Genomic DNA, 26,416 nt, shown 5'->3' with positions numbered 1-26,416 from the left:
TTTTTAGGTCCTGGGGCTCCTCCAGGAACACCGGGAGACCTGCGGGGAAAATGGGGGAAAATTGGGAAATATTCGGGAAAAATTGGGAAAAAATTGGGGAAAATTGGGGGAAAATTCAGCGAAAATTGGGGGAAAATTCAGCGAAAATTGGGGGAAAATTCAGGGAAATATTCAGGGAAAAGTTGGGGAAAATTGGGGGAAAATTGAGGGGAAATTGGGAAAAAATTCAGCGAAATATTCAGGGAAAATTGGGGGAAAATTCGGGGAAAATTGGGGAAAAAATTGGGGGGGGAAATTGGGGGAAAATCAGAAAAGTTTGGGAAAAAATGGGGGAAAATTGGGGGAAAATTGGGAAAAAAAATTGGGAAATATTCAGGAAAAATTCAGCGAAAATTCAGCAAAAATTGGGGGGAAATTCAGGGATAATTGGGGGGAAAATTCAGCGAAAATTGGGGAAAAATTGGGGAAAAAATGGGGAAAAATTGGGGGGAAATTGGGAAAAAAATCAGCGAAAATTCAGCGAAAATTGAGGAAAAATTGGGGGAAAATTCAGCGAAAATTGGGGGGAAATTGGGAAAAAAATGGGGGGGAAATTCAGGGAAATATTCGGGAAAAATTCAGGGAAAATTGGGGGAAATTGGGAAAAAAATTGGGGGGAAATTGGGAAAAAATTCAGGGAAAATTCAGCGAAAATTGGGGGAAAATTGGGAGAAAATTCAGGGGGAAAATTGGGGGAAATTGGGAAAAAAATTGGGAAATATTCAGGGAAAATTCAGCGAAAATTCAGCAAAAATTGGGGGAAAATTCAGCAAAAATTCAGCGAAAATTCAGTGAAAATTGGGGGAAAATTGGGGAAAAAATAAGGGAAAAATTGAGGGGAAATTGGGGGCAAAAATTGGGGGAGAATTGGGGAAGAATTGGGAAAAATAGGGGAAATAATCAGGGAAAAAATTGGGGAAAAAATTGGGGAGAATTTGGGGAAATTGGGGAAAAAATCAGCGAAAATTCAGGGAAAATTCAGGGAAAATTCAGGGAAAATTCAGGGAAAATTGGTTGGAAATTGGGGAAAATTGGGGGGAAATTGGGGAGAAATTGGGGAAAAAATGGGGAAAATTTGGGAAAAAATTGGGAAAAAATGGGGGAAAAATTGGGGAAAATTCAGTGAAAATTCAGGGAAAATTGGGGGGAAATTGGGAAAAAATTCAGCGAAAATTGGGGAAAAATTGGGAAAAAATTCAGCAAAAATTCGGGGGAAAATTGGGGAAAAATTGGGGGGGAATTGGGGGAAAATTCAGTGAAAATTCAGCAAAAATTGGGGGAAAATTCAGGGGGAAAATTGGGGGGAAATTGGGGGGAAATTGGGAAGAAATTCAGGGAAATATTCAGGGGAAATTGGGGAAAAATTGGGGAAAAATCAGCGAAAATTCAGCAAAAATTGGGGGAAAATTCGGGGAAAAAATGGGGAAAAATTGGGGGGAAATTCAGGGAAAATTCAGTGAAAATTCACGGAAAATTGGGGGAAAATTCAGCGAAAATTCAGCAAAAATTGGGGAAAAAATGGGGAAAAATTGGGGGAAAATTCAGGGAAAATTCAGGAAAAAATGGGGGAAAATTGGGGGGAAATTCAGGGAAAATTGGGGGAAAATTGGGGGAAAATTGAGGGGAAATTCAGGGAAAATTTGAAATATTTGGGAAAAAAATTGGGGAAAATTGAGGAAATATTGGGAAAAATTGGGGGAAAATTCAGGGAAATTTGGGGGAAAATTCAGGGAAATTTGGGGGGAAATTGGGGGGAAAAAAGGAAAGTTTGGGGAAAAATTGGGGGAAATATTCAGGGAAAATTGGGAAAAATTGGGGGGAAATTGGGAAATATTGAGGAAAAACTTGGGGGAAATTGGGGGAAAATTGAGGGGAAATATTCGGGGAAAATTGGGAAAAAAATGGGGGAAAATTGGGGGGAAATTCAGGAAAAATTGGGGGGAAAATTCGGAAAAAATTCAGGGAAAATTGGGGGAAAAATTGGGGAAAAATTGAGGGGAAAATTGGGAAAAAATTGGGGAAAATTTGGGGAATATTCAGGGAGAATTGGGGGGAAAATTGGGGGGAAATCAGAAAAGTTTGGGAAAAAATGGGTGAAAAATTGGGGGAAAATTGAGGGGAAATTGGGAAAAAATTCGGGGAAAATTGGGAAAAAATTCAGGGAAAATTGAGAGGAAATTCAGAGAAAATTGGGAAAAATTGGCAAAAATTGGGGAGAAAATTGGGGAAAAAATGGGGGAAAATTGGGGGAAATTTGGGAAAAATTCAGGGAAAATTGGGGGGAAATCAGGAAAGTTTAGGGGAAAATTGGGAAAAAATTCAGGAAAAATTCAGAGTAAATTCAGAGAAAATGGGGAAAAATTGGGGGGAAATTGGGAAAAAAAATCAGGGAAAATTGGGGGAAAATTGGGAAAAAATTCAGCAAAAATTCAGCGAAAATTGGGGGAAAATTGAGGGGAAAATTGAGGGGAAAATTGGGAAAAAATTCAGGGAAAATTGGGGAAAAATTCAGGAAAATTTGGGGAAAATTCAGCAAAAATTCAGGGAAAATTGGGGAAAAATTCAGGAAAATTTGGGGAATATTCAGGAAAAAAATTGGGGAAAATTGAGGGGAAATTGGGAAATATTCAGGAAAAATTCAGGAAAATTTGGGAATTCTCTCCACATTCTGGGGATATTTTTGGGATGAATTTGGGATTTTTGGGGGGGGGATTTTTGTGGATTTTTTGGGATTTTTTGTGGATTTTTTGGGGATTTTTGTGGGATTTTTGGGGGGGATTTTTGTGGAATTTTTGGGGATATTTCTGGGGATATTTTTGGGGGATATTTTGGGATTTTTGGGGGGATTTTTTGTGAAATTTTTAGGGGATTTCTTGTGGGATTTTTGGGGATTTTTTGGGATTTTTTTGGGATTTTTTGGGGATATTTTTGGGGATTTTTTGGGGCTTTTTGGGGGGATTTTTGTGGATTTTTTGGGATTTTTGGTGGGATTTTTAGGGAATTTTTTGTGGGATTTTAGTGGATTTTTCAGGGATATTTTTGGGGATTTTTGGGGTTGTTTTTGGGGTTTTTTTGGCATTTTTGGGGGGATTTTTGTGGATTTTTTGGGATTTTTGGTGGGATTTTTAGGGAATTTTTTGTGGGATTTTAGTGGATTTTTCGGGGATATTTTTGGGGGTTTTTGTGGGATTTTTGGGGTTGTTTTTGGTGTTTTTGGGGTTGTTTTTTGGGGTTGTTTTTGGGATTTTTGGTGGGATTTTTTAGGGATTTTTTGTGGGATTTTTGGGGATATTTTTGTGGATATTTTTGGGGATACTTTTGGGTTTTTTTTGGGGTTGTTTTGGGGTTTTTTGGTGGGTTTTTTTTTGGGGATATTTTTGGGACGAATTTGGGGGAGTTTTGGGGGATTTTTGTGAATTTTTTTGGAATTTTTGGAGGGATTTTTGTGGATTTTTTGGGGATTTTTTTGTGGGATTTTAGGGGATTTTTTGTGGGATTTTTGTGGATTTTCTTGGGATTTTTTGTGAGATTTTTAGGGGATTTTTGGGGGATATTTCTGGGGATATTTTTGGGATTTTTTGTGAGATGTTTAGGAGATTTTTAGGGGATTTTTTGTGGGATTTTTGTGGATTTTCTTGGGATTTTTTGTGGGATTTTTGGGGATTTTTTTGGGATTTTTAGGGCATATTTTTGGGGAATTTTGGGGTTGTTTTTGGGGTTTTTTGGGGTTGTTTTTGGGATTTTTGGTGGCATTTTTTGTGGGATTTTTGGGGATTTTTTGTGGGGGGATTTTTGGGGATTTTTTGTGGGATTTTGGGGGATTTTTTGGGATTTTTGGGGTTGTTTTTGGGGTTGTTTTTGGGATTTTTGGTGGGATTTTTGGTGGGATTTTTGGGGATTTTTGTGGGATTTTTGGGGTTGTTTTGGGGGTTTTTTGGGGTTGTTTTTGGGGTTGTTTGTGGGATTTTTTGTGGGATTTTTGTGGGATTTTTTGGGGATTTTTAGGGGATTTTTTGTGGGATTTTTGGGGATATTTTTGGGGATTTTTAGGGGATATTTTTGGGATGAATTTGGGTTTTTCTGGGGTTGATTTGGGGTTGTTTTTGGGGATTTTTGTGGATTTGTTGGGGATTTTTTTGTGGGATTTTTCGGGGGATTTTGGGGGGAATTCTCTGCAGATTCTGGGGATGTTTTTGGGATTTTTAGGGGATTTTAGGGGAATTTTTGGGGGATTTTTGGGGATATTTCTGGGGATATTTTTGGGGTGAATTTGGGATTTTTGGGGTTGTTTTTGGGGATTTTTGGTGGGATTTTTTGTGATTTTTTTGGTGGGATTTTTGGGGATATTTCTGGGGATATTTTTGGGATTTTTGGGGTTTTTGGGGTTGTTTTTGGGGTTGTTTTTGGGGGATTTTTGTGGGATTTTTGTGGATTTTTTGGGGATTTTTAGGGGATATTTCTGGGGATATTTTTGGGATGAATTTGGGATTTTTGAGGGGATTTTTGTGGATTTGTGGGGATTTTTTGGGGGATTTTTCATGGGATTTTTGCGGATTTTTTGTGGGGTTTTTTGGGGGGAATTCTTTCCAGATTCTGGGGATATTTTTGGGATGAATTTGGGATTTTTGGGGGATTTTTGGGGATTTTTTGTGGGATTTTTGGGGGGATTTTTGTGGATTTTCTTGGGATTTTTTGTGAGATTTTTAGGGGATTTTTAGTGGATTTTTTGTGGGATTTTTTGGGATTTTTAGGGCATATTTTGGGGGATATTTTTGGTTTTTTTTCGGGGATATTTTTGGGATTTTTTGGGGTTTTTCGGCTCTCACCTGCCAGCTCCAGCGTGGCCTCACGGGACAGCAGCCGCTGCCCCTCCCCCACACGGGCCCAGCACCGATAGCGGCCGGAATCCGACAGCGACACCGGGAACAGCCTGAGGGAAAATGGGGAAATTTGGGGAAATTTGGGCATTTTTGGGGCTTTTTGGGGATTTTTGGGGTTTTGGGGTTTTTTTGGTGGGGTTTTATGGGGTTTTTGTGGGGTTTTTGGGGGTTTTTATGGGGTTTTTTGGGGGTTTTTGGGGGGTTTTTATGGGGGATTTTATGGAATCCGACAGCGACACCGGGAACAGCCTGAGGGAAAATGGGGAAATTTGGGCATTTTTGGGGATTTTTGGGGTTTTTTGGGGATTTTATGGGGTTTTAGGGGGTTTTGGGGTTTTTTTGGTGGGGTTTTATGGGGTTTTTGGGGGTTTTTTGGGGTTTTTTATGGGGTTTTTGGGGGGTTTTTATGGGGGATTTTTATGGAATCCGACAGCGACACCGGGAACAGCCTGAGGGGAAATTTGGGGATTTTTGGGGATTTTTGGGCTTTTTGGGGGTTTTGGGGGATTTTTGGGGATTTTATGGGGTTTTGGGGTTTTTTTTTGTGGGGGTTTTATGGGGGTTTTTTGGGGGTTTTTTGGGGGTTTTTGGGGGGTTTTTATGGGGGATTTTATGGAATCCGACAGCGACACCGGGAACAGCCTGAGGGGAAAATGGGGAAATTTGGGCATTTTTGGGGCATTTTTGGGGTTTTTTTTGGATTTTAGGGGGTTTTGGGTTTTTTTTGTGGGGTTTTATGGGGTTTTTGTGGGGTTTTTTGGGGGTTTTTGGGGGGGTTTTTATGGGGGATTTTATGGAATCCGACAGCGACACCGGGAACAGCCTGAGGGGAAAATGGGGAAATTTGGGCGTTTTTGGGATTTTTGGGGTTTTTTGGGGATTTTTGGGGGTTTTGGGGGGTGAATTTGGGATTTTTTGGGGGTTTTTGAGGGGTTTTATGGGGTTTTTGGGGGGTTTTTGTGGGGTTTTTGGGGGGTTTTTGTGGGGGATTTTATGGGGGATTTTATGGAATCCGACAGCGACACCGGGAACAGCCTGAGGGGAAAATGGGGGAAATTTGGGGAAATTTGGGGATTTTTGGGGCATTTTTGGGGTTTTTGGGGATTTTTGGGGATTTTAGGGGGTTTTTGTGGGGTTTTGGTGGGGTTTTGTGGGGTTTTTGTGGGGTTTTTATGGGGGTTTTTGGGGGGTTTTTATGGGGGATTTTATGGAATCCGACAGCGACACCGGGAACAGCCTGAGGGGAAAATGGGGGAAATTTGGGGATTTTTGGGGATTTTTGGGGCTTTTTGGGGATTTTGGGGGATTTTGGGGGTTTTTGGGGCTTTTTTTGTGGGGTTTTATGGGGTTTTTGTGGGGTTTTTTGGGGGTTTTTGTGGGGTTTTTATGGGGGATTTTATGGAATCCGACAGCGACACCGGGAACAGCCTGAGGGAAAATGGGGGAAATTTGGGGCTTTTTGGGGCATTTTGGGGCTTTTTGGGGATTTTTGGGGATTTGGGGGATTTTTTGGGGGTGAATTTGGGATTTTTGGGGGGTTTTTGGGGGTTTTTGGGGGGTTTTTATGGGGGATTTTATGGAATCCGACAGCGACACCGGGAACAGCCTGAGGGGAAAATGGGGAAATTTGGGGAAATTTGGGCATTTTTGGGGATTTTTGGGGATTTTTGGGGATTTTATGAGGATTTTGGGGTTTTTTTTTTGTGGGGTTTTATGGGGTTTTTGGGGGTTTTTTGGGGGTTTTTGGGGGGTTTTTTGGGGGGTTTTTATGGGGTTTTATGGGGATTTTATGGAATCCGACAGCGACACCGGGAACAGCCTGAGGGAAAATGGGGAAATTTGGGGCTTTTTGGGGCATTTTGGGGATTTTTGGGGTTTTTGGGGCTTTTTGGGGATTTGGGATTTGGGGATTTGGACTTTGGGATTTGGGGATTTTGGGATTTGGGGATTTTGGGAATTTGGGATTTTAAGATTTTAGGATTTTGGGATTTTGGGATTTGGGGATTTGGGGATTTGGGGATTTTGGGATTTGGGACTTTGGGATTTGGGGACTTTGGAATTTTGGGAATGGGGATGGATTTGGGAATTTGGGATTTGGGGATTTGGGATTTGGGGATTTGGGATTTTGGGATTTGGGATTTTGGGAATTTGGGATTTTGGGGATTTGGGAATTTGGGATTTGGGGATTGTGGGGACATGGGGACGCTGTTTTATGTCAGTGACACAGGGGTGACAATAACCACACGCAGGTGACAATAACGGCTCACACAGGTGACACAGGTGTGACAATAACAATCCACAGGTGACACAGGGGTGACAATAATGGCTCACAGGTGACACAGGTGACACAATGACCACTCACAGCTCACACAGGTGACATCAATGGCTCACAGGTGACACAGGTGACACTCACAGGTGACACAGGGGTGACAATAACGATGCACAGGTGACACATAAAGGTGACAATAACGATCCACAGGTGACACAGGTGTGACAGTGACCACACACAGGTGACACAGGTGACATTAAGGACACACACAGGTGCCACAGGTGTGACAATAACAATGCACAGGTGACACAGGTGACACACACAGGTGACAATAACGGCTCACAGGTGACACAGGTGTGACAATGACCACTCACAGCTCACACAGGTGACAATAATGACACTCACAGGTGACACAGGTGTGACATTAAAGCCTCACCTGAGCTGGGAGGTGACGAGCCACCCCCCTTGCGGCAGCGCCACCTGGGCCATGGCGCTGTCCCCAAACACACAGGGGTGACAATAATGGCTCACAGGTGACACAGGTGACAATAACCACACACAGGTGACAATAATGACACAGACAGGTGACACAGGTGACACAGGTGACACATAAAGGTGACAATGACGCCTCACCTGAGCTGGGAGGTGACGAGCCACCCGCCCTGCGGCAGCGCCACCTGGGCCATGTCGCTGTCCCCAAACACACAGGGGTGACACAGGTGACACAGGGGTGACAATAACGAATCACAGCTCACACAGGTGACACAGGTGTGACAATGACCACTCACAGCTCACACAGGTGACACAGGTGACACACACAGGTGACATTAAAGTCTCACCTGAGCTGGGAGGTGACGAGCCACCCCCCTTGCGGCAGCGCCACCTGGGCCATGGCGCTGTCCCCAAACACACAGGGGTGACACAGGTGACACAGGTGTGACAATAACGATCCACAGGTGACACAGGTGACGCAGGTGTGACAATAACCACTCACAGCTCACACAGGTGACACAGGTGACACAGGGGACACAGGTGACACACACAGGTGACAATGACGCCTCACCTGAGCTGGCAGGTGCGGAGCCACCCTCCCTGCGGCAGCGCCACCTGGGCCATGTCGCTGTCCCCAAACACACAGGGGTGACACAGGGGTGACAATGACCACACACAGGTGACAATAATGACACTCACAGGTGACACAGGGGTGACAATAACGATCCACAGGTGACATTAATGGCTCACACAGGGGACACAGAGGTGACAATGACCACTCACAGCTCACACAGGTGACAATAATGACACTCACAGGTGACACAGGTGACACATAAAGGTGACATCAATGACACAGGTGACACAGGTGATACTCACAGGTGACACAGGGGTGACAATAACAATGCACAGGTGACACAGGTGTGACAATGACCACTCACAGGTGACACAGGTGACATCAATGACACAGACGGGTGGCACAGGTGTGACAATAACCACACACAGGTGACATTAATGACACACACAGGTGACACAGGTGTGACAATAACAACTCAGAGGTGACACAGGTGACACATAACAGTGACAATGACGATTCACAGGTGACACAGGTGTGACAATGACCACTCACAGCTCACACAGGTGACATCAATGACACTCACAGCTCACACAGGTGTGACAATAATGATACACAAGTGACACAGGTGACACATAAAGGTGACATTAAGGACACACACAGGTGTGTCAATAATGACTCATAGGTGACACAGGTGACAATAACCACACACAGGTGACACAGGTGACACTCACAGGTGACACAGGTGTGACAATAACAATGCACAGGTGACACAGGTGACACACACAGGTGACAATAACGGCTCACAGGTGACACAGGTGTGACAATGACCACTCACAGCTCACACAGGTGACAATGACCACTCACAGCTCACACAGGTGACAATAATGACACTCACAGGTGACACAGGTGACACAGGTGACACAGGTGACACAGGTGCCTCACCTGAGCTGGCAGGTGACGAGCCACCCCCCTTGCGGCAGCGCCACCTGGGCCATGTCGCTGTCCCCAAACACACAGGGGTGACAGTGACCACACACAGGTGACACAGGTGTGACAATAATGACGCTCACAGGTGACACAGGTGTGACAATAACGGCTCACAGGTGACACAGGTGACACAATGACCACTCACAGCTCACACAGGTGACATCAATGGCTCACACAGGTGACACAGGTGACACTCACAGGTGACACAGGTGACACAGCTCACACAGGTGACACAGGTGTCTCACCTGAGCTGGGAGGTGCGGAGCCACCCGCCCTGCGGCAGCGCCACCTGGGCCATGGCGCTGTCCCCAAACACACAGGGGTGACACAGGTGTGACAATAACGACTCACAGCTCACACAGGTGACACAGGTGACACATAAAGGTGACATTAAAGTCTCACCTGAGCTGGGAGGTGACGAGCCACCCCCCTTGCGGCAGCGCCACCTGGGCCATGGCGCTGTCCCCAAACACACAGGGGTGACACAGGTGACACAGGTGACACAGGTGACAATAATGACACTCACAGGTGACACAGGTGTCTCACCTGAGCTGGGAGGTGACGAGCCACCCGCCTTGCGGCAGCGCCACCTGGGCCATGTCGCTGTCCCCAAACACACAGGGGTGACACAGGGGTGACAATGACCACACACAGGTGACACAGGTGACACAGGTGACACAGGGGTGACATCAATGACAATCACAGGTGACACAGGTGACACATAAAGGTGACATTAACGGCTCACAGGTGACACAGGTGTGACAATAACAACTCAGAGGTGACACAGGTGACACAGAGGTGACAATAACCACACACAGGTGACAATAACCACACACAGGTGACACAGGTGTGACAATGACCACTCACAGCTCACACAGGTGACACAGGTGACACAGGTGACAATGACGATCCACAGGTGACAATAATGGCACACACACAGGTGACACAGGTGACACAGGTGTGACAATGACCACTCACAGCTCACACAGGTGACATCAATGACACTCACAGGTGACACAGGTGTGACAATGACCACTCACAGGTGACACAGGTGACATCAATGACACAGACAGGTGGCACAGGTGTGACAATAACCACACACAGGTGACAATAATGACACTCACAGGTGGCACAGGGGTGACAATAACGACTCATAGGTGACACAGGTGACACATAGAGGTGACATTAACGGCTCACAGGTGACACAGGTGTGACAATAACCATACACAGGTGACACAGGTGACACAGGTGACACATAAAGGTGACATTAATGGCTCACAGGTGACACAGGTGTGACAATAACGATCCACAGGTGACACAGGTGTGACAATAACAACTCAGAGGTGACACAGGTGACACATAAAGGTGACAATAACGATCCACAGGTGACAATAATGACACAGACGGGTGACACAGGTGACACATAAAGGTGACATTAACGCCTCACCTGAGCTGGGAGGTGCGGAGCCACCCCCCTTGCGGCAGCGCCACCTGGGCCATGTCGCTGTCCCCAAACACACAGGGGTGACACAGGTGTGACAATAACCACACATAGGTGACAATAATGACACAGGTGACACATAAAGGTGACACAGGTGTCTCACCTGAGCTGGGAGGTGACGAGCCACCCCCCTTGCGGCAGCGCCACCTGGGCCATGGCGCTGTCCCCAAACACACAGGGGTGACACAGGTGACACAGGTGTGACAATAACCACACACAGGTGACACAGGTGACACAGGTGACACATAAAGGTGACATTAAAGCCTCACCTGAGCTGGCAGGTGCGGAGCCACCCCCCTTGCAGCAGCGCCACCTGGGCCATGGCGCTGTCCCCAAACACACAGGGGTGACAATAACGGCTCACAGGTGACACAGGTGTGACAATAACCACACACAGCTCACACAGGTGACATCAATAGAACACAGGTGACACAGGTGTGACAATAACGATTCACAGGTGACAATAATGACACTCACAGGTGACACAGGTGACACAGGTGACACAGGTGACACTCACAGGTGACACAGGTGTCTCACCTGAGCTGGGAGGTGACGAGCCACCCCCCTTGCGGCAGCGCCACCTGGGCCATGTCGCTGTCCCCAAACACACAGGGGTGACACAGGTGACATCAATGACACACACAGGTGACACAGCTCACACAGGTGACACAGGTGACACAGGTGACACTCACAGGTGACACAGGTGTCTCACCTGAGCTGGGAGGTGCGGAGCCACCCCCCTTGCGGCAGCGCCACCTGGGCCATGGCGCTGTCCCCAAGCACACAGGGGTGACACAGGTGACATCAATGACACTCACAGGTGACACAGGTGACACACACAGGTGACAATAGCGTCTCACCTGAGCTGGGAGGTGACGAGCCACCCCCCTTGCGGCAGCGCCACCTGGGCCATGGCGCTGTCCCCAAACACACAGGGGTGACAATAACGGCTCACAGGTGACACAGGTGACAATAATGACACAGACGGGTGACACAGGTGACACATAAAGGTGACATTAAAGTCTCACCTGAGCTGGGAGGTGACGAGCCACCCCCCCTGTGGCAGCGCCACCTGGGCCATGTCGCTGTCGCCGTCGCTGTCGCGCCCGTCGCGTTCCCAGCCCAGCTCCGGGGGCGGCCCCGGCCCCGCCCCCCGCGCGCGGCAGCGCAGCCGCACCTCCCCCCCCGGGGCCGCGCGCGCGTCCGAGGGGTGGAGCAGGAAGGAGAGGCCTGGGAATGGGGGGAAATGGGGGGAAATTGGTGAAAAATGGGAATTCTGAGAAAAAAATAGCGAAATTCCAAAAAAAACGGGGGAAAAATTGGAGAAAATGGGGGAAAATGGGGGAAAATGGGAAAAAATGGGGAAAAAATGGGGAAAAATGGGTAAAAAAATGTGAAAAAACCACCCCGGAATGATACACCTGGAATGGGGGGAAATGGGGAAAAATGGGGGAAAAATGGGAAAAAACCACCCCAGAATGTCACACCTGGAATGGGGGGAAAATGGGGGAAAAATGGTGAAAAATGGGGGGAAAATGGGGAAAATATGGGGGAAAACCACCCCGGAATGTCACACCTGGAATGGGGAGGGGAAATGGGGAGAAAATGGTCAAAAAATGGGTAAAAAAATGTGAAAAAACCACCCTGGAATGTCACACCTGGAATGGGGGGAAAATGGGTGAAAATATGGGTGAAAAATGGGGGAAAAATGGGAATTCTGGAAAAAAATACCGAAATTCAAAAAAAAGACGGGGGAAAAATTGGAGAAAATGGGGAAAAATGGAGGAAGATGGGGAAAAAAATGGGGAAAAAATGGGAGAAAATGGGCAAAAACCACCCTGGAATGTCACACCTGGAATGGGGGAAAATGGGTAAAAAATGGGAATTCCAAAAAAAATTACCAAAATTCCAAAAAAACGGGAAAAAATTGGAGAAAATGGGGGGAAAATGGGGAAAAATTGGGCAAAAACCACCCCGGAATGATACACCTGGAATGGGGGGAAATGGGTGAGAAATGGGGGAAATGGGGGAAAATGGGGGAAAATGGGAATTCGGAAAAAAAATACCGAAATTCCAAAAAAAAACGGGGAAAAAATTGGAGAAAATGGGGAAAAAATTGGAGAAAATGGGAAAAAATGGGGAAAAAATGGGGAAAAATGGGTAAAAAAATGTGAAAAAACCACCCCGGAATGTCACACCTGGAATGGGGGAAAAATGGGGGAAAATGGGTGAAAAATGGGGGGAAAATGGGGAAAAAATGGGCAAAAACTACCCCGGAATGTCACACCTGGAATTGGGGGGAAATGGGGAAAAATGGGGGAAAAATGGGGGAAAATGGGAATTCTGAAAAAAAATACCGAAATTCCAAAAAAAAACGGGGAAGAAATTGGAGAAAATGGGGAAAAAATTGGAGAAAATGGGAAAAAATGGGGGAAAAATGGGGAAATATGGGGGAAAAATGGGGGAAAAATGGGGAAAAATGGGAATTCTGGAACAAAATAGCGAAATTCCAAAAAAAATGGGGAAAAAATTGGAGAAAATGGGGGAAAAATGGGGGAAAAAATGGGGAAAATATGGGGAAAAATGGGGGAAAACCACCCCGGAATGTCACACCTGGAATGGGGGGAAAATGGGTGAAAATGGGGGAAAAATAGGCAAAAAATGGGCAAAAATTGATAAAAAACTACCCCGGAATGTCACACCTCGAATGGGGGGAAAATGGGGGAAAATGGGGAAAAATTGGGGAAAAATGGGGGAAAATGGGGAAAAAATGGGGAAAAAATGGGGAAAAACCGCCCTGAAATCCAGGAATGTCACACCTGGGATGGGGACAGGAAATGGGGAGAAAATGGGGAAAAAATGGAGGAAAAATGGGTGAAAACCACCCCGGAATGTCACACCTGGGAATGGGGGGAAAATGGGGGAAAAATGGGGAAATATGGGGGAAAAATGGGGGAAAAATGGGGGAAAAATGGGAATTCTGGAAAAAAAATACCGAAATTCCAAAAAAAACGGGGAAAAAATTGGAGAAAATGGGGAAAAAATGGGGGAAAGTGGGGAAAAAATGGGTAAAAAAACCACCCTGGAATGTCACACCTGGAATTGGGGGGAAAGGGGTGAGAAATGGGGGAAATGGGGGAAAATGGGGGAAAATGGGAATTCGGAAAAAAAATACCGAAATTCCAAAAAAAACGGGGGAAAAATTGGAGAAAATGGGGAAAAATGGGGGAAAATGGGAAAAAAATGGGGAAAAACCGGCCTTAAATCCAGGAATGTCACACCTGGAATGGGGGAAAAATGGGTAAAAAATGGGAATTCCAAAAAAAATTACCAAAATTCCAAAAAAAATGGGGAAAAATTGGAGAAAATGGGGGAAATATGGTGAAAAATGGGCAAAAACCACCCCGGAATGACACACCTGGAATGGGGGAAAATGGGGAAAAATGGGGGAAAAATGGGGGGAAAATGGGAAAAAACCACCCTGGAATGTCACACCTGGAATTGGGGGGAAAATGGGGAAAAATGGGGGAAAAATGGGGGAAAAATGGGGAAAAATGGGAATTCTGGAACAAAATAGCGAAATTCCAAAAAAAACGGGGAAAAAATTGGAGAAAATGGGGGAAAAATGGGGGAAAAAATGGGGAAAATATGGGGAAAAATGGGCAAAAACCACCCCGGAATGTCACACCTGGAATGGGGGGAAATGGGGAAAAATGGGGGAAAAATGGGGGAAAACCACCCCGGAATGATACACCTGGAATGGGGGGAAAATGGGGGGAAAATGGGGGAAAAATGGGGGGAAAATGGGGGAAAAATGGGGGGAAAATGGGGGAAAAATGGGGGGAAAATGGGCAAAAACCACCCTGGAATGTCACACCTGGAATTGGGGGAAAATGGGGAAAAATGGGAATTCTGGAAAAAAAATAGTGAAATTCCAAAAAAAAAAAACCGGGGAAAAAATTGGAGAAAATGGGGAAAAATGGGGAAAAAATGGGGAAAAAATGGGCAAAAACCACCCCGGAATGTCACACCTGGAATTGGGGGAAAATGGGTGAAAAATGGGGGAAAATGGGGAAAAAACCACTCTGAAATCCAGGAATGTCACACCTGGGATGGGGACAGGAAATGGGGAGAAAATGGGGAAAAATGGGGGAAAAATGGGTGAAAACCACCCCGGAATGTCACACCTGGAATGGGGGGAAATGAGGAAAAAATGGGGGGAAAATGGGTGAAAAATAGGTGAAAAATGGGTGAAAATGGGGGAAAAGTGGGAATTCTGGAAAAAAATACCGAAATTCCAAAAAAAACGGGGAAAAAATTGGAGAAAATGGGGGAAAAATGGGGAAAATATGGGGAAAAATGGGCAAAAACCACCCCGGAATGTCACACCTGGAATGGGGGGAAAATGGGTGAAAATGGGGGAAAAATAGGCAAAAAATGGGCAAAAATTGATAAAAAACTACCCCGGAATGTCACACCTGGAATGGGGGGAAAATGGGGGAAAATGGGGAAAAATGGGGGAAAAATGGGGAAAAATGGGAATTCTGGAACAAAATAGCGAAATTCCAAAAAAAACGGGGAAAAAATTGGAGAAAATGGGGGAAAAATGGGGAAAAAATGGGGAAAATATGGGGAAAAATGGGCAAAAACCACCCCGGAATGTCACACCTGGAATGGGGGGAAATGGGGAAAAATGGGGGAAAAAATGGGGGAAAAATGGGAAAAAACCACCCCAGAATGTCACACCTGGAATTGGGGGAAAAATGGGGGAAAAATGGGGAAAATGGGGGGAAAATGGGGGAAAAATGGGGGGAAAATGGGGGAAAAATGGGGGGAAAATGGGCAAAAACCACCCTGGAATGTCACACCTGGAATGGGGGAAAATGGGTAAAAAATGGGAATTCCAAAAAAAATTACCAAAATTCCAAAAAAACAGGAAAAAATTGGAGAAAATGGGGGGAAAATGGGGAAAAAATGGGCAAAAACTACCCCGGAATGTCACACCTGGAATTGGGGGAAAATGGGTGAAAAATGGGTGAGAAATGGGGGAAAAATGGGAATTCTGGAAAAAAATACCGAAATTCCAAAAAAAACGGGGAAAAAAATTGGAGAAAATGGGGAAAAAATGGAGGAAGATGGGGAAAATATGGGGAAAAAATGGGGAAAAAAACCACCCTGAAATCCAGGAAAATCCCCCCAAAAATCACCATAAAACCACCCAAAAATGACCCCAAAATCACCCAAAAAATGACCCAAAAATCGCCCTAAAATGACCCCAAAATCGCCCTAAAATGACCCCAAAATCACCCCAAAAATCACCATAAAATCACCCAAAAATGACCCCAAAATTGCCCAAGAATCACCATAAAATCACCCAAAAATGACCCAAAAATGACCCCAAAATCACCCCAAAAATCACCATAAAATCACCATAAAATCGCCACAAAATGACCCCAAAATCGACCCGAAAATCACCATAAAATCACCTGAAAATGACCATAAAATCACGCAAAAATTACCCCAAAATCGCCCTAAAATGACCGCAAAATCACCCAAAAATGACCCCAAAAATCACCATAAAATCACCGCAAAATCGACCCGAAAATCAGCCTAAAATCACTCAAAAATCACCCCAAAAACACCCCAAAAATCGCCCTAAAATCACCCAAAAATGACCCCCAAATCGCCCCAAAAATCACCATAAAATCGCCCCAAAATGACCCCAAAAATCGCCCAAAATCGCCCCAAAATGACCCCAAAAATTGCTCAAAAATGACCCCAAAATTGCCCCAAAAATTGCCCTAAAATCGGCCAAAAATGACCCAAAATCACCCCAAAAATCACCATTAAATTGCCCTAAAATTACCCCATAATCGCCCAAAAATGACCCCAAAATCGACCCAAAATGACTCCAAAACCACCCCAAAAATCACCATAAAATCAATCAAAAATGACCCCAAAATCACCATAAAATCACCCAAAAATTACCCCAAAATCAGCCTAAAATCACCCAAAAATGACCCAAAAATCTCCCCAAAAATCACCATAAAATCCCTCCAAAAATCACCATAAAATCACCCCAAAATGACCCCAAAAATCACCATAAAATCACTGAAAAATGACCCCAAAATCGCCCAAAAATGACCCCAAAATCACCCCAAAAATCGCCCTAAAATGACCCAAAAATCACCAAAAAATGACCCAAAAAGGACCCCAAAATCGCCCTAAAATCACCATAAAATCACCCAAAAATTACCCCAAAATCACCCCAAAAATCGCCCAAAAATGACCCCGAAATTGCCCCGAAAATCACCATAAAATCACCCAAAAATGACCCCAAAATCGCCCTAAAATCACCACAAAATCCCTCCAAAAATCACCATAAAACCCCCCAAAATGACCCCAAAATCGACCTGAAAATCAGCCTAAAATCACCCAAAAATGACCCAAAAATCACCATAAAAATCACCATAAAATAAACCAAAAATCGCCCTAAAATCATCCCAAAATGACCCAAACTCGACCCGAAAATCGCCATAAAATCGCCCCAAAATGACCCGAAAATCCCCCCAAAATCACCATAAAATCCCCCCAAAATGACCCAAAAATCACCCAAAAATTACCCCAGAATGACGCCAAAAATCATCATAAAATCACCCAAAAATCACCCCAAAATCGCCGCAAAATGACCCAAAAATGACCCCAAAAATCACCATTAATTCACCCAAGAATTACCCCAAAATCGCCCTAAAATGACCCCAAAATCACCCCAAAAATGACCCAAAAATAGCCCTAAAATGACCCCAAAATCACCCCAAAATGACCTCAAAATCACCCAAAAATCACCCTAAAAGGACCCCAAAATCACCCCAAAAATGGCCCAAAAATCGCCCCAAAATGACCCCAAAATCACCTCAAAAATCACCATAAAATCGCCCGAAAATGACCGAAAAATCACCCCAAAATCACCCGAAAAATCACCATAAAATCACCCCAAAATCACCCTAAAATGACTCCAAAATTGACCCCAAAATCACCCCAAAAATCACCATAAAATCACCTTAAAGTCGCCCAAAAATGACCCCAAAATCGACCCGAAAATCACCATAAAATCACCCGAAAATTACCCCAAAATCGCCCTAAAATCAGCCTAAAATGACCCAAAAATGACCCCAAAATCGCCCCAAAAATCACCCTAAAATCACCCAAAAATGACCCCAAAAATCACCATAAAATCACACAAAAATGACCCCAAAATCTCCCCAAATCACCATAAAATCACCCGCAAATGACCCCAAAAATTGCCCAAAAAATACCTCAAAATCACCCTAAAATCACCCAAAAATGACCCCAAAATGACCCCAAAAATCACCATAAAATCACCCAAAAATGACCCCAAAATCGCCCTGAAATTACCCCAAAATCCCCCCAAAAATCACCATAAAATCACCCAAAAATGACCCAAAAATTGCCCCAAAAATCACCATAAAATCACCCCAAAAATCACCATAAAATCGCCCAAAAATCGCCCAAAAATGACCCCAAAATCGACCCGAAAATTACCCCAAAATGACCCCAAAAATCACCATAAAATCACCCAAAAATGACCCCAAAAATCGCCCAAAAATGACCCCAAAATCGACCCGAAAATCACCCGAAAATTACCCCAAAATCAACCCAAAATTACCCCAAAAATCACCATAAAATCACCCAAAATTGACCCCAAAATCGCCCCAAAATGACCCAAAAATGACCCCAAAAATCACCATTAATTCACCCGAGTTACCCCAAAATCACCCCAAAAATGACCCCAAAATCACCCCAAAAATGACACAAAAATAGCCCTAAAATGACCCCAAAATCACCCCAAAAATCACCATAAAATCGCCCAAAAATGACCCCAAAATCTCCCCAAAAATCACCATAAAACCGCCCAAAAATCACCCCAAAATCGCCCTAAAATGACCCAAAAATCACCCGAAAATGACCTCAAAATCACCCAAAAATCAGCCTAAAATGACCCCAAAATCACCCCAAAAATGGCCCAAAAATCACCATAAAATCATCCAAAATGACCCAAAAATCACCATAAAATCACCCCAAAAATCACCATAAAATCACCCAAAATGACCCAAAAATCACCCAAAAATGACCCCAAAATCACCCCAAAATGACCCCAAAAATCACCCAAAAATCACCCAAAAATGACCCCAAAATCGACCCGAAAATCACCATAAAATCACCCAAAAATTACCCCAAAATCACCCCAAAAATCGCCCCAAAATGACCCCAAAATCGCCCCGAAAATCACCACAAAATCACCCAAAAATGACCCCGAAATCGCCCCAAAAATCACCATAAAATTGCCCAAAAATCACCCCAAAATCGCCCTAAAATGACCCCAAGATCACCCCAAAAATCACCCTAAAATCGCTCAAAAATGACCCCAAAAATCGCCCTAAAATGACACCAAAATCGACCCAAAAATCACCATAAAATCACCCAAAAATGACCCCAAAAATCACCATAAAATCACCCGAAATGACCCCAAAATCGACCCAAAATGACCCCAGAAATCACCCAAAATTGACCCCAAAATCGCCCCAAAATGACCCAAAAATGACCCCAAAAATCACCATTAATTCACCTGAGAATTACCACAAAATCGCCCTAAAATGACCCCAAAATCAACCCAAAAATGACCCAAAAATAGCCCTAAAATAACCCCAAAATCACCCCAAAAATCACCATAAAATCGCCCAAAAATGACCCCAAAATCTCCCCAAAAATCACCATAAAACCACCCAAAAATCACCCCAAAATCGCCCTAAAATGACCCAAAAATCACCCGAAAATGACCTCAAAATCACCCAAAAATAACCCTAAAATCACCCCAAAAATGGCCCAAAAATCACCATAAAATCACCCAAAAATCGCCTAAAAAAGACCCAAAAAGGACCCCAAAATCCCCCCCAAAAATCACCATAAAATCGCCCTAAAATCACCCAAAAATCGCCCTAAACTCACCCAAAAATCACCCAAAATCACCCCAAAAACTGGCCTAAAATCACCCAAAATCCCCCCAAAAATCACCATAAAATCGCCCCAAAATCACCCCAAAAATCCACCCGAAAATCCCCCAAAAATCCACCCGAAAATCACCCCAAAAATCACCATAAAATCACCCCAAAATGACCCCAAAAATTGCCCTAAAATGACCCCAGAAATCACCATAAAATCACACAAAAATGACCCCAAAATCACCCCAAAAATCGCCCTAAAATGACCCCAAAATCACCCCAAAAATCACCATAAAATCACCCCAAAAATCACCATAAAATCACCCAAAATGACCCAAAAATCACCATAAAATCACCCCCAAATCGCCCCAAAATCGCCCTAAAATCACCCAAAAATCACCCCAAAAATCACCATAAAATCGCCCTAAAATCACCCAAAAATCGCCCTAAACTCACCCAAAAATGACCCAAAATCACCCCAAAAACTGGCCTAAAATCACCCAAAATCCCCCCAAAAAATCACCATAAAATCGCCCCAAAATCACCCCAAAAATCCACCCGAAAATCCCTCAAAAATTACCCAAAAACGACCCCAAAAATCACCACAAAATCAACCAAAAATCGCCCTAAAATCACCCCAAAATGACTCCAAAAATCACCCAAAAATGACCCCAAAATCGACCCAAAAATCACCATAAAATCACCCAAAATTGACCCCAAAATCGACCCAAAAATCACCTTAAAATCACCCTAAAATGACCCCAAAATCACCTGAAAAATCACCATAAAATCACCTAAAAATCACCCCAAAATCGACCCGAAAATCAGCCTAAAATCGTCCAAAAATGACCCCAAAATCAGCCTAAAATCATCCCAAAATCACCCCAAAAATCACCATAAAATCACCCCAAAATGACCCCAAAAATTACCCTAAAATGACCCCAGAAATCACCCAAAAATCACCCCAAAATCACCCCAAAAATCGCCCTAAAATCACCCCAAAATCGACCCAAAAATCACCATAAAATCACCCGAAAATTACCCCAAAATAACCCCAAAAATCACCATAAAATCACCCCAAAAATCACCATAAAATCACCCAAAAATGACCCAAAAATCGCCCTAAAATGACCCCAAAATCACCCCAAAAATCACCATAAAATGGCCCCAAAATCACCCTAAAATAACTCCAAAATTGACCCCAAAATCATCCCAAAAATCACCATAAAATCACCTTAAAGTCGCCCAAAAATGACCCCAAAATCGACCCGAAAATCACCATAAAATCACCCGAAAATTACCCCAAAATCGCCCTAAAATCAGCCTAAAATGACCCAAAAATGACCCCAAAATTGCCCCAAAAATGACCCCAAAATTGCCCCAAAAATCACCATAAAATCACCCAAAAATGACCCAAAAATCGCCCAAAAATGACCCCAAAATCACGTTAAAATGACCCCAAAATCCCCCAAAATCAACCCCAAAAATCGCCCTAAAATGACCCCAAAATCGACCCGAAAATCACCATAAAACCACCCAAAAATCACCATAAAATCGCCCTAAAATCACCCAAAAATGACCCAAAATCACCCCAAAAACTGGCCTCAAATCACCCAAAATCCCCCCAAAAATCACCATAAAATCGCCCCAAAATCACCCCAAAAATCCACCCGAAAATGACCCAAAAATGACCCAAAAATCCCCCCAAAATGCCCCAAAATCCCCCAAAAATGCCCCAAAATCGCCCAAAAATGCCCAAATTCGGCGTTTCCGGTTTCCCGCGCTCCCTCCCGGTCCCCGGGGAGGCTCCGGAATTTCGGGAATTTCGGGAAATTCCCAAAAAAGCCGAATTTGGGTGGGGGAGGGGCCGCAGCTGCGGGGTGGGGGAGGGGAGGGGACCCCGCCCATCCCCCCGGGGGGGCCCCGCCCCCAATTTTGGGCCCCACCCAAAAAAAACCCGGGAAAAATCCTAAAAAAATTGGGGAACCCCAAAATTTGGGAAACCCCCAAAATTGGGGATCCCCCAAATTTGGGAATCTCAACATTTGGGAGACCCCAAAATTTGGATTTCCTAAAATTTGGACGCCCCAAAATTGGGGAACCCCAGATTTAGGGAACCCCAAAATTTGGGATGGCCCCAAAAATTTGGAATCTCAAAATCTGGGAAAGCCCAAAATCAGAAAACCCCAAAATTCGGACACCCCAAAAATTGGGGAAGCCCAAATTGAAGAGATCCCAAAATTTGGAATATCAAAATTTGGGGAACCCCAAAATTTGGGATTTCCCAAAATTTGGATCCTTTAAAATTGGGGAAGCCCAAAATAAAGAAACCCCAAAATTTGGGATACCTAAAAATTGGGGAACCCCAAAATTTGGGAAACCCCCAAAATTGGGGAACCCCAAAATTTGGGAAACCCCCAAAATTGGGGATTCTTAAATTTGGGGAACCCTAAAATTGGGAGATCCGAAAATCAGGAGACCCCAAAATTTGGGAACCCCCAAAATTGGGATCCCCCAAAATTTGGATCCCCCTAAAACTGGGAAACCCCAAAATTTGGGAACCCCAAAAATTGGAATCCCCCAAAATTGGGGAACCCGAAAATTTGGGAGACCCCAAAATTTGGGATCACCCCAAAATTTGGGAGACTCCAAATTGGGATCCCCCTAAAATTGGGAATCTCAAAATTTGGGAAACCCCTAAAATTGGGAACCCCCAAAATTTGGGAGCCCCAAAATCGGGAGAGCCCAAAATTTGGGAGACTCCAAAAATGGAATTCCCTAAATTTGGGATCCTCCCAAAAAATTGGGAACCCCCAAAATCGGGACTCCCCAAAATCGGGAATCTCCAAATTTGGGATCCCCAAAAACCCCAAAATCGGGACCCCCAAAATTTCCCAAAAACCGCAAAATTGGGACTCCCCAAAATCGGGATCCCCCTGACCCTGAGACCCCCCCCAAATTTGGGATCCCCAAAATTGGGACACCCCAAAATCCACAAAAGCCCCAAAATCGGGATCCTCTTGTTCTGGGATACCCCAAAACCGGGACATCCCCAAAACCGGGACACCCCAAAACCGGGACCCGCCAAAAACCAGGAAACCCCAAACCAGGACATCCCAAAATTGGGACATTCCAAAATTGGGACACCCCAAAATCAAGACCCGCCCAAAACTAAGAAACCCCAAAACCGGGATAACCCAAAATCGGGACCCGCCAAAAACCAGGAAACCCCAAAACGGGGATACCCCAAAATCGGGATCATTCTGTCCCGGGACACCCCAAAACCGGGACACCCCAAAATCGAGACACCCCCAAAACCGGGATACCCCAAAATTGGGATACCCCAAAACCGGGACACCCCAAAATCGGGATGCCCCAAAATCCGGACCCTCCTGTCCCAGGACACCCCAAAACCGGGACCCGCCAAAAACCGGGACACCCCCAAACCGGGACAGCCCAAAACAAAGATCCGCCAAAAACCGGGATACCCCCAAAACCAGGACATCCCAAAACCGGGATAACCCAAACACGAGACCCTGTCCCTGTCCCGGGACACCCCAAAACCGAGACCTCCAAAATCGGGATCCCCAAAACCGGGACACCCCAAAACAAAGACCCGCCAAAAACCGGGACACCCCCAAAACCAGGACAACCCAAAACCGAGACACCCCTAAAACCAGGACATCCCAAAACAGAGACACTCCCCAAAACCGGGACCCCCCAAAACCGGGACCCTCCTGTCCCAGGACACCCCAAAACCGAGACCCGCCCAAAACTGGGATCCTCCCCAAAATCGGGATCCGCCCAAAATCTGGACACTCCTGTCCCGGGACACCCCAAAACTGGGACCCGCTCAAAACCGGGACACCCCAAAACTTGGACCTCTCAAAATCGGGACATCCCAAAACCGAGACCCGCCCAAAACCAGGAAGCCCCAAAACCGGGACACCCCAAAACCGAGACCCGCCCAGAACCGGGATCCGCCCAAAATCGGGATCCCCAAAACCGGGATAACCCAAAACCAGGACACCCCAAAATCGGGACACCCTAAAACCGAGACCCTCCTGTCCCAGGACACCCCAAAATCGAGACCCGCTCAAAACCAGGAAACCCCAAAACCGGGATAACCCAAAACCGGGACACCCCAAAACCGAGACCTGCCAAAAATCGGGATACCCCAAAACCGGGATCATTCTGTCCCGGGACACCCCAAAACCGGGACCTCCCAAACCAGGACACCCCAAAACAAAGACCTGCCCAAAACCGGGATACCCCAAAACCGGGATACCCCAAAACCAGGAAACCCCAAAAACGGGACACCCCAAAACCGGGACACCCCAAAATTGGGAAACCCCAAAACCGAGACCCGCCCAAAACCGGGACCCGCCCAAATCGGGATCCCCAAAATCGGGACCCTCCTGTCCCAAGACACCCCAAAACTGGGATCCCCAAAACCGGGACCCGCCCAAAACCAGGAAACCCCAAAACGGGGATACCCCAAAATCCGGATCATTCTGTCCTGGGACACCTCCTGTCCCGGGACACCCCAAAACCGAGACCCGCCCAAAACCGGGATCCTCCCCAAAATCGGAACCCGCCAAAAACCGGGACACCCCCAAACCAGGACATCCCAAAACCGGGATATCCCAAAACCGAGACCCGCCCAAAACCAGGAAACCTCAAAACCGGGATCCCCAAAACCGGGACACCCCAAAACCGGGACCAGCTCAGAACCGGGACCTTCCTGTCCCGTGACACCCCAAAACCGAGACCTCCCAAAATCGGGATCCCCCAAAACCGGGATACCCCAAAATCGGGACACCCCAAAACCGGGATCCTCCCCAAAATCGGGAGCCGCCCAAAACTGTGACCTCCCAAAATCGGGATCCCCCAAACCGGGACACCCCAAAACCGGGATCCCCAAAACCGGGACACCCCAAAATCGAGACCCGCCAAAACCAGGAAACCTCAAAACCGGGACACCCCAAAACCGGGATACCCCAAAACCGGGATCATTCTGTCCCGGGACACCCCAAAACCGGGATCCTCCCCAAAACCGGGACCCGCCAAAAACCGGGATCCTCCAAACCGGGACACCCCAAAACCGAGACATCCCAAAAACGGGATTCCCCAAAACCGGGACACCCCAAAACCAGGAAACCCCAAAATCGAGACACCCCCAAAACCGGGACCCTCCTGTCCCGGGACACCCCAAAACCGGGACCCGCCCAAAACCGAGACCCGCCCAAAACCGGGATCCTCCCCAAAATCGGAACCCGCCAAAAACCGGGACACCCCCAAACCAGGACATCCCAAAACCGGGATACCCCAAAACCGGGACCCGCCAAAAACCGGGACCCGCCAAAAACCGGGATCCTCCCCAAAACCGGGACCCTCCTGTCCCAGGACACCCCAAAACCGGGACACCCCAAAACCGGGATTCCCAAAACTCCGGACCCTCCTGTCCCGGGACACCCCAAAACCGGGATACCCCAAAACCGGGACACCCCAAAACCAAATTCGGGATCATTCTGTCCCGGGACACCCCAAAACTGGGATACCGCAAAACCGGGACACCCCAAAACCGAGACCCGCCCAAAACCAGGACCCGCCCAAAACCGGGATACCCAAAACCGGGACACCCCAAAACCGGGACCCGCCCCCAAAATTTGGGGTCCCCCCCCCTCCTCACTCACCGGGCGGGGCCGGGGTCGCCCCCAGGGCGGCGGCCGCCACCAGCAGCGACAGAAACGGCGACAGCGGCGACAGCGGCGACAGAAACGGCGACAGAAACGGGGGGGCCCCGCCGAGACCCCCCCCCATGGCCCCGAGACCCCGCGGGACGAGGAGGAGGAGGAGGAAGAGGAAGAGCTCGGGATAACGGAAAAAAGGAGGAGGAGGAGGAGGGTGGGGATGGGAGGAAGGTCCCGGGATGACGGAGGAGGAAAAACTTTCCCAGGATGACGAAGAGGAGGCGGGGGCGGGAGGAAGGTCCCGGGACAGCCGAGGAGGAGGAGGAGGATGAGGAAGGCCCCGAAAGTGGAGGAAGGTCCCGGGATAACGGAAAAAAGGAGGAGGAGGAGGAGGAGGAGGAGGGCGGGGATGGGAGGAAGGCCCCGGGATGACGGAGGAGGAGGAAAAGTTTTCCCGGGATGACGAAGAGGAGGAGGAGGAGGAGGAGGAGGAGGGAGGAAGGTCCCGGGACGGCCGAGGAGGAGGATGAGGAGGATGAGGAAGGTCCCGGGGGTGGAGGAAGGTCCCGAGATAACGGAAAAAAGGAGGAGGAGGAGGAGGGCGGGGAGGGGAGGAAGGTCCCGGGATGACGAAGGAGGAGGAAAAGTTTTCCCAGGATGACGAAGAGGAGGAGGAGGAGGAGACGGGGGCGGGATGAAGGTCCCGGGATAGAGGAGGATGAGGAGGATGAGGAAGGTCCCGAGAGTGGAGGAAGGTCCCGGGATAGAGGAGGAGGATGAGGAAGGTCCCGGGGGTGGAGGAAGGTCCCGAGATAACGGAAAAAAGAAGGCGGAGGAGGAGGAGGGCGGGGATGGGATGAAGATCGCAGGATGACGAAGGAGGAAAAACTTTCCCGGGATGACGAAGAGGAGGAGGAGGAGGAGACGGGGGCCGGAGGAAGGTCCCGGGACCGAGGAGGAG

At 46.5% G+C, this 26,416-nt stretch overlaps 1 protein-coding gene across 1 annotated transcript in view; it reads right to left on the bottom strand.

The window, feature by feature from the left end:
- Window positions 1-25,864, bottom strand: part of LOC143696492 (tyrosine-protein kinase receptor UFO-like) — a 35,454-nt gene extending 9,590 nt beyond the window's left edge. The window contains exons 1-4 of the mRNA XM_077192889.1: window positions 25,459-25,864; window positions 11,815-11,972; window positions 7,822-7,865; window positions 4,866-4,969 (exon numbers count right to left, since the gene is read on the bottom strand). Coding sequence (XP_077049004.1) covers window positions 4,866-4,969; window positions 7,822-7,865; window positions 11,815-11,972; window positions 25,459-25,585 — 433 coding nt within the window. The 5' untranslated portion in view covers window positions 25,586-25,864. The remainder of the gene's footprint in view (window positions 1-4,865; window positions 4,970-7,821; window positions 7,866-11,814; window positions 11,973-25,458) is intronic.
- Between the last annotated feature and the right edge of the window lie 552 nt (window positions 25,865-26,416).

The sequence above is a fragment of the Agelaius phoeniceus genome, chromosome 36 (genome assembly GCF_051311805.1).
Source record: "Agelaius phoeniceus isolate bAgePho1 chromosome 36, bAgePho1.hap1, whole genome shotgun sequence".
Lineage (NCBI taxonomy): Eukaryota > Metazoa > Chordata > Aves > Passeriformes > Icteridae > Agelaius > Agelaius phoeniceus.
Note: the sequence above shows the minus strand (reverse complement) of the source record. Positions and strands in the feature narration are given on the sequence as shown.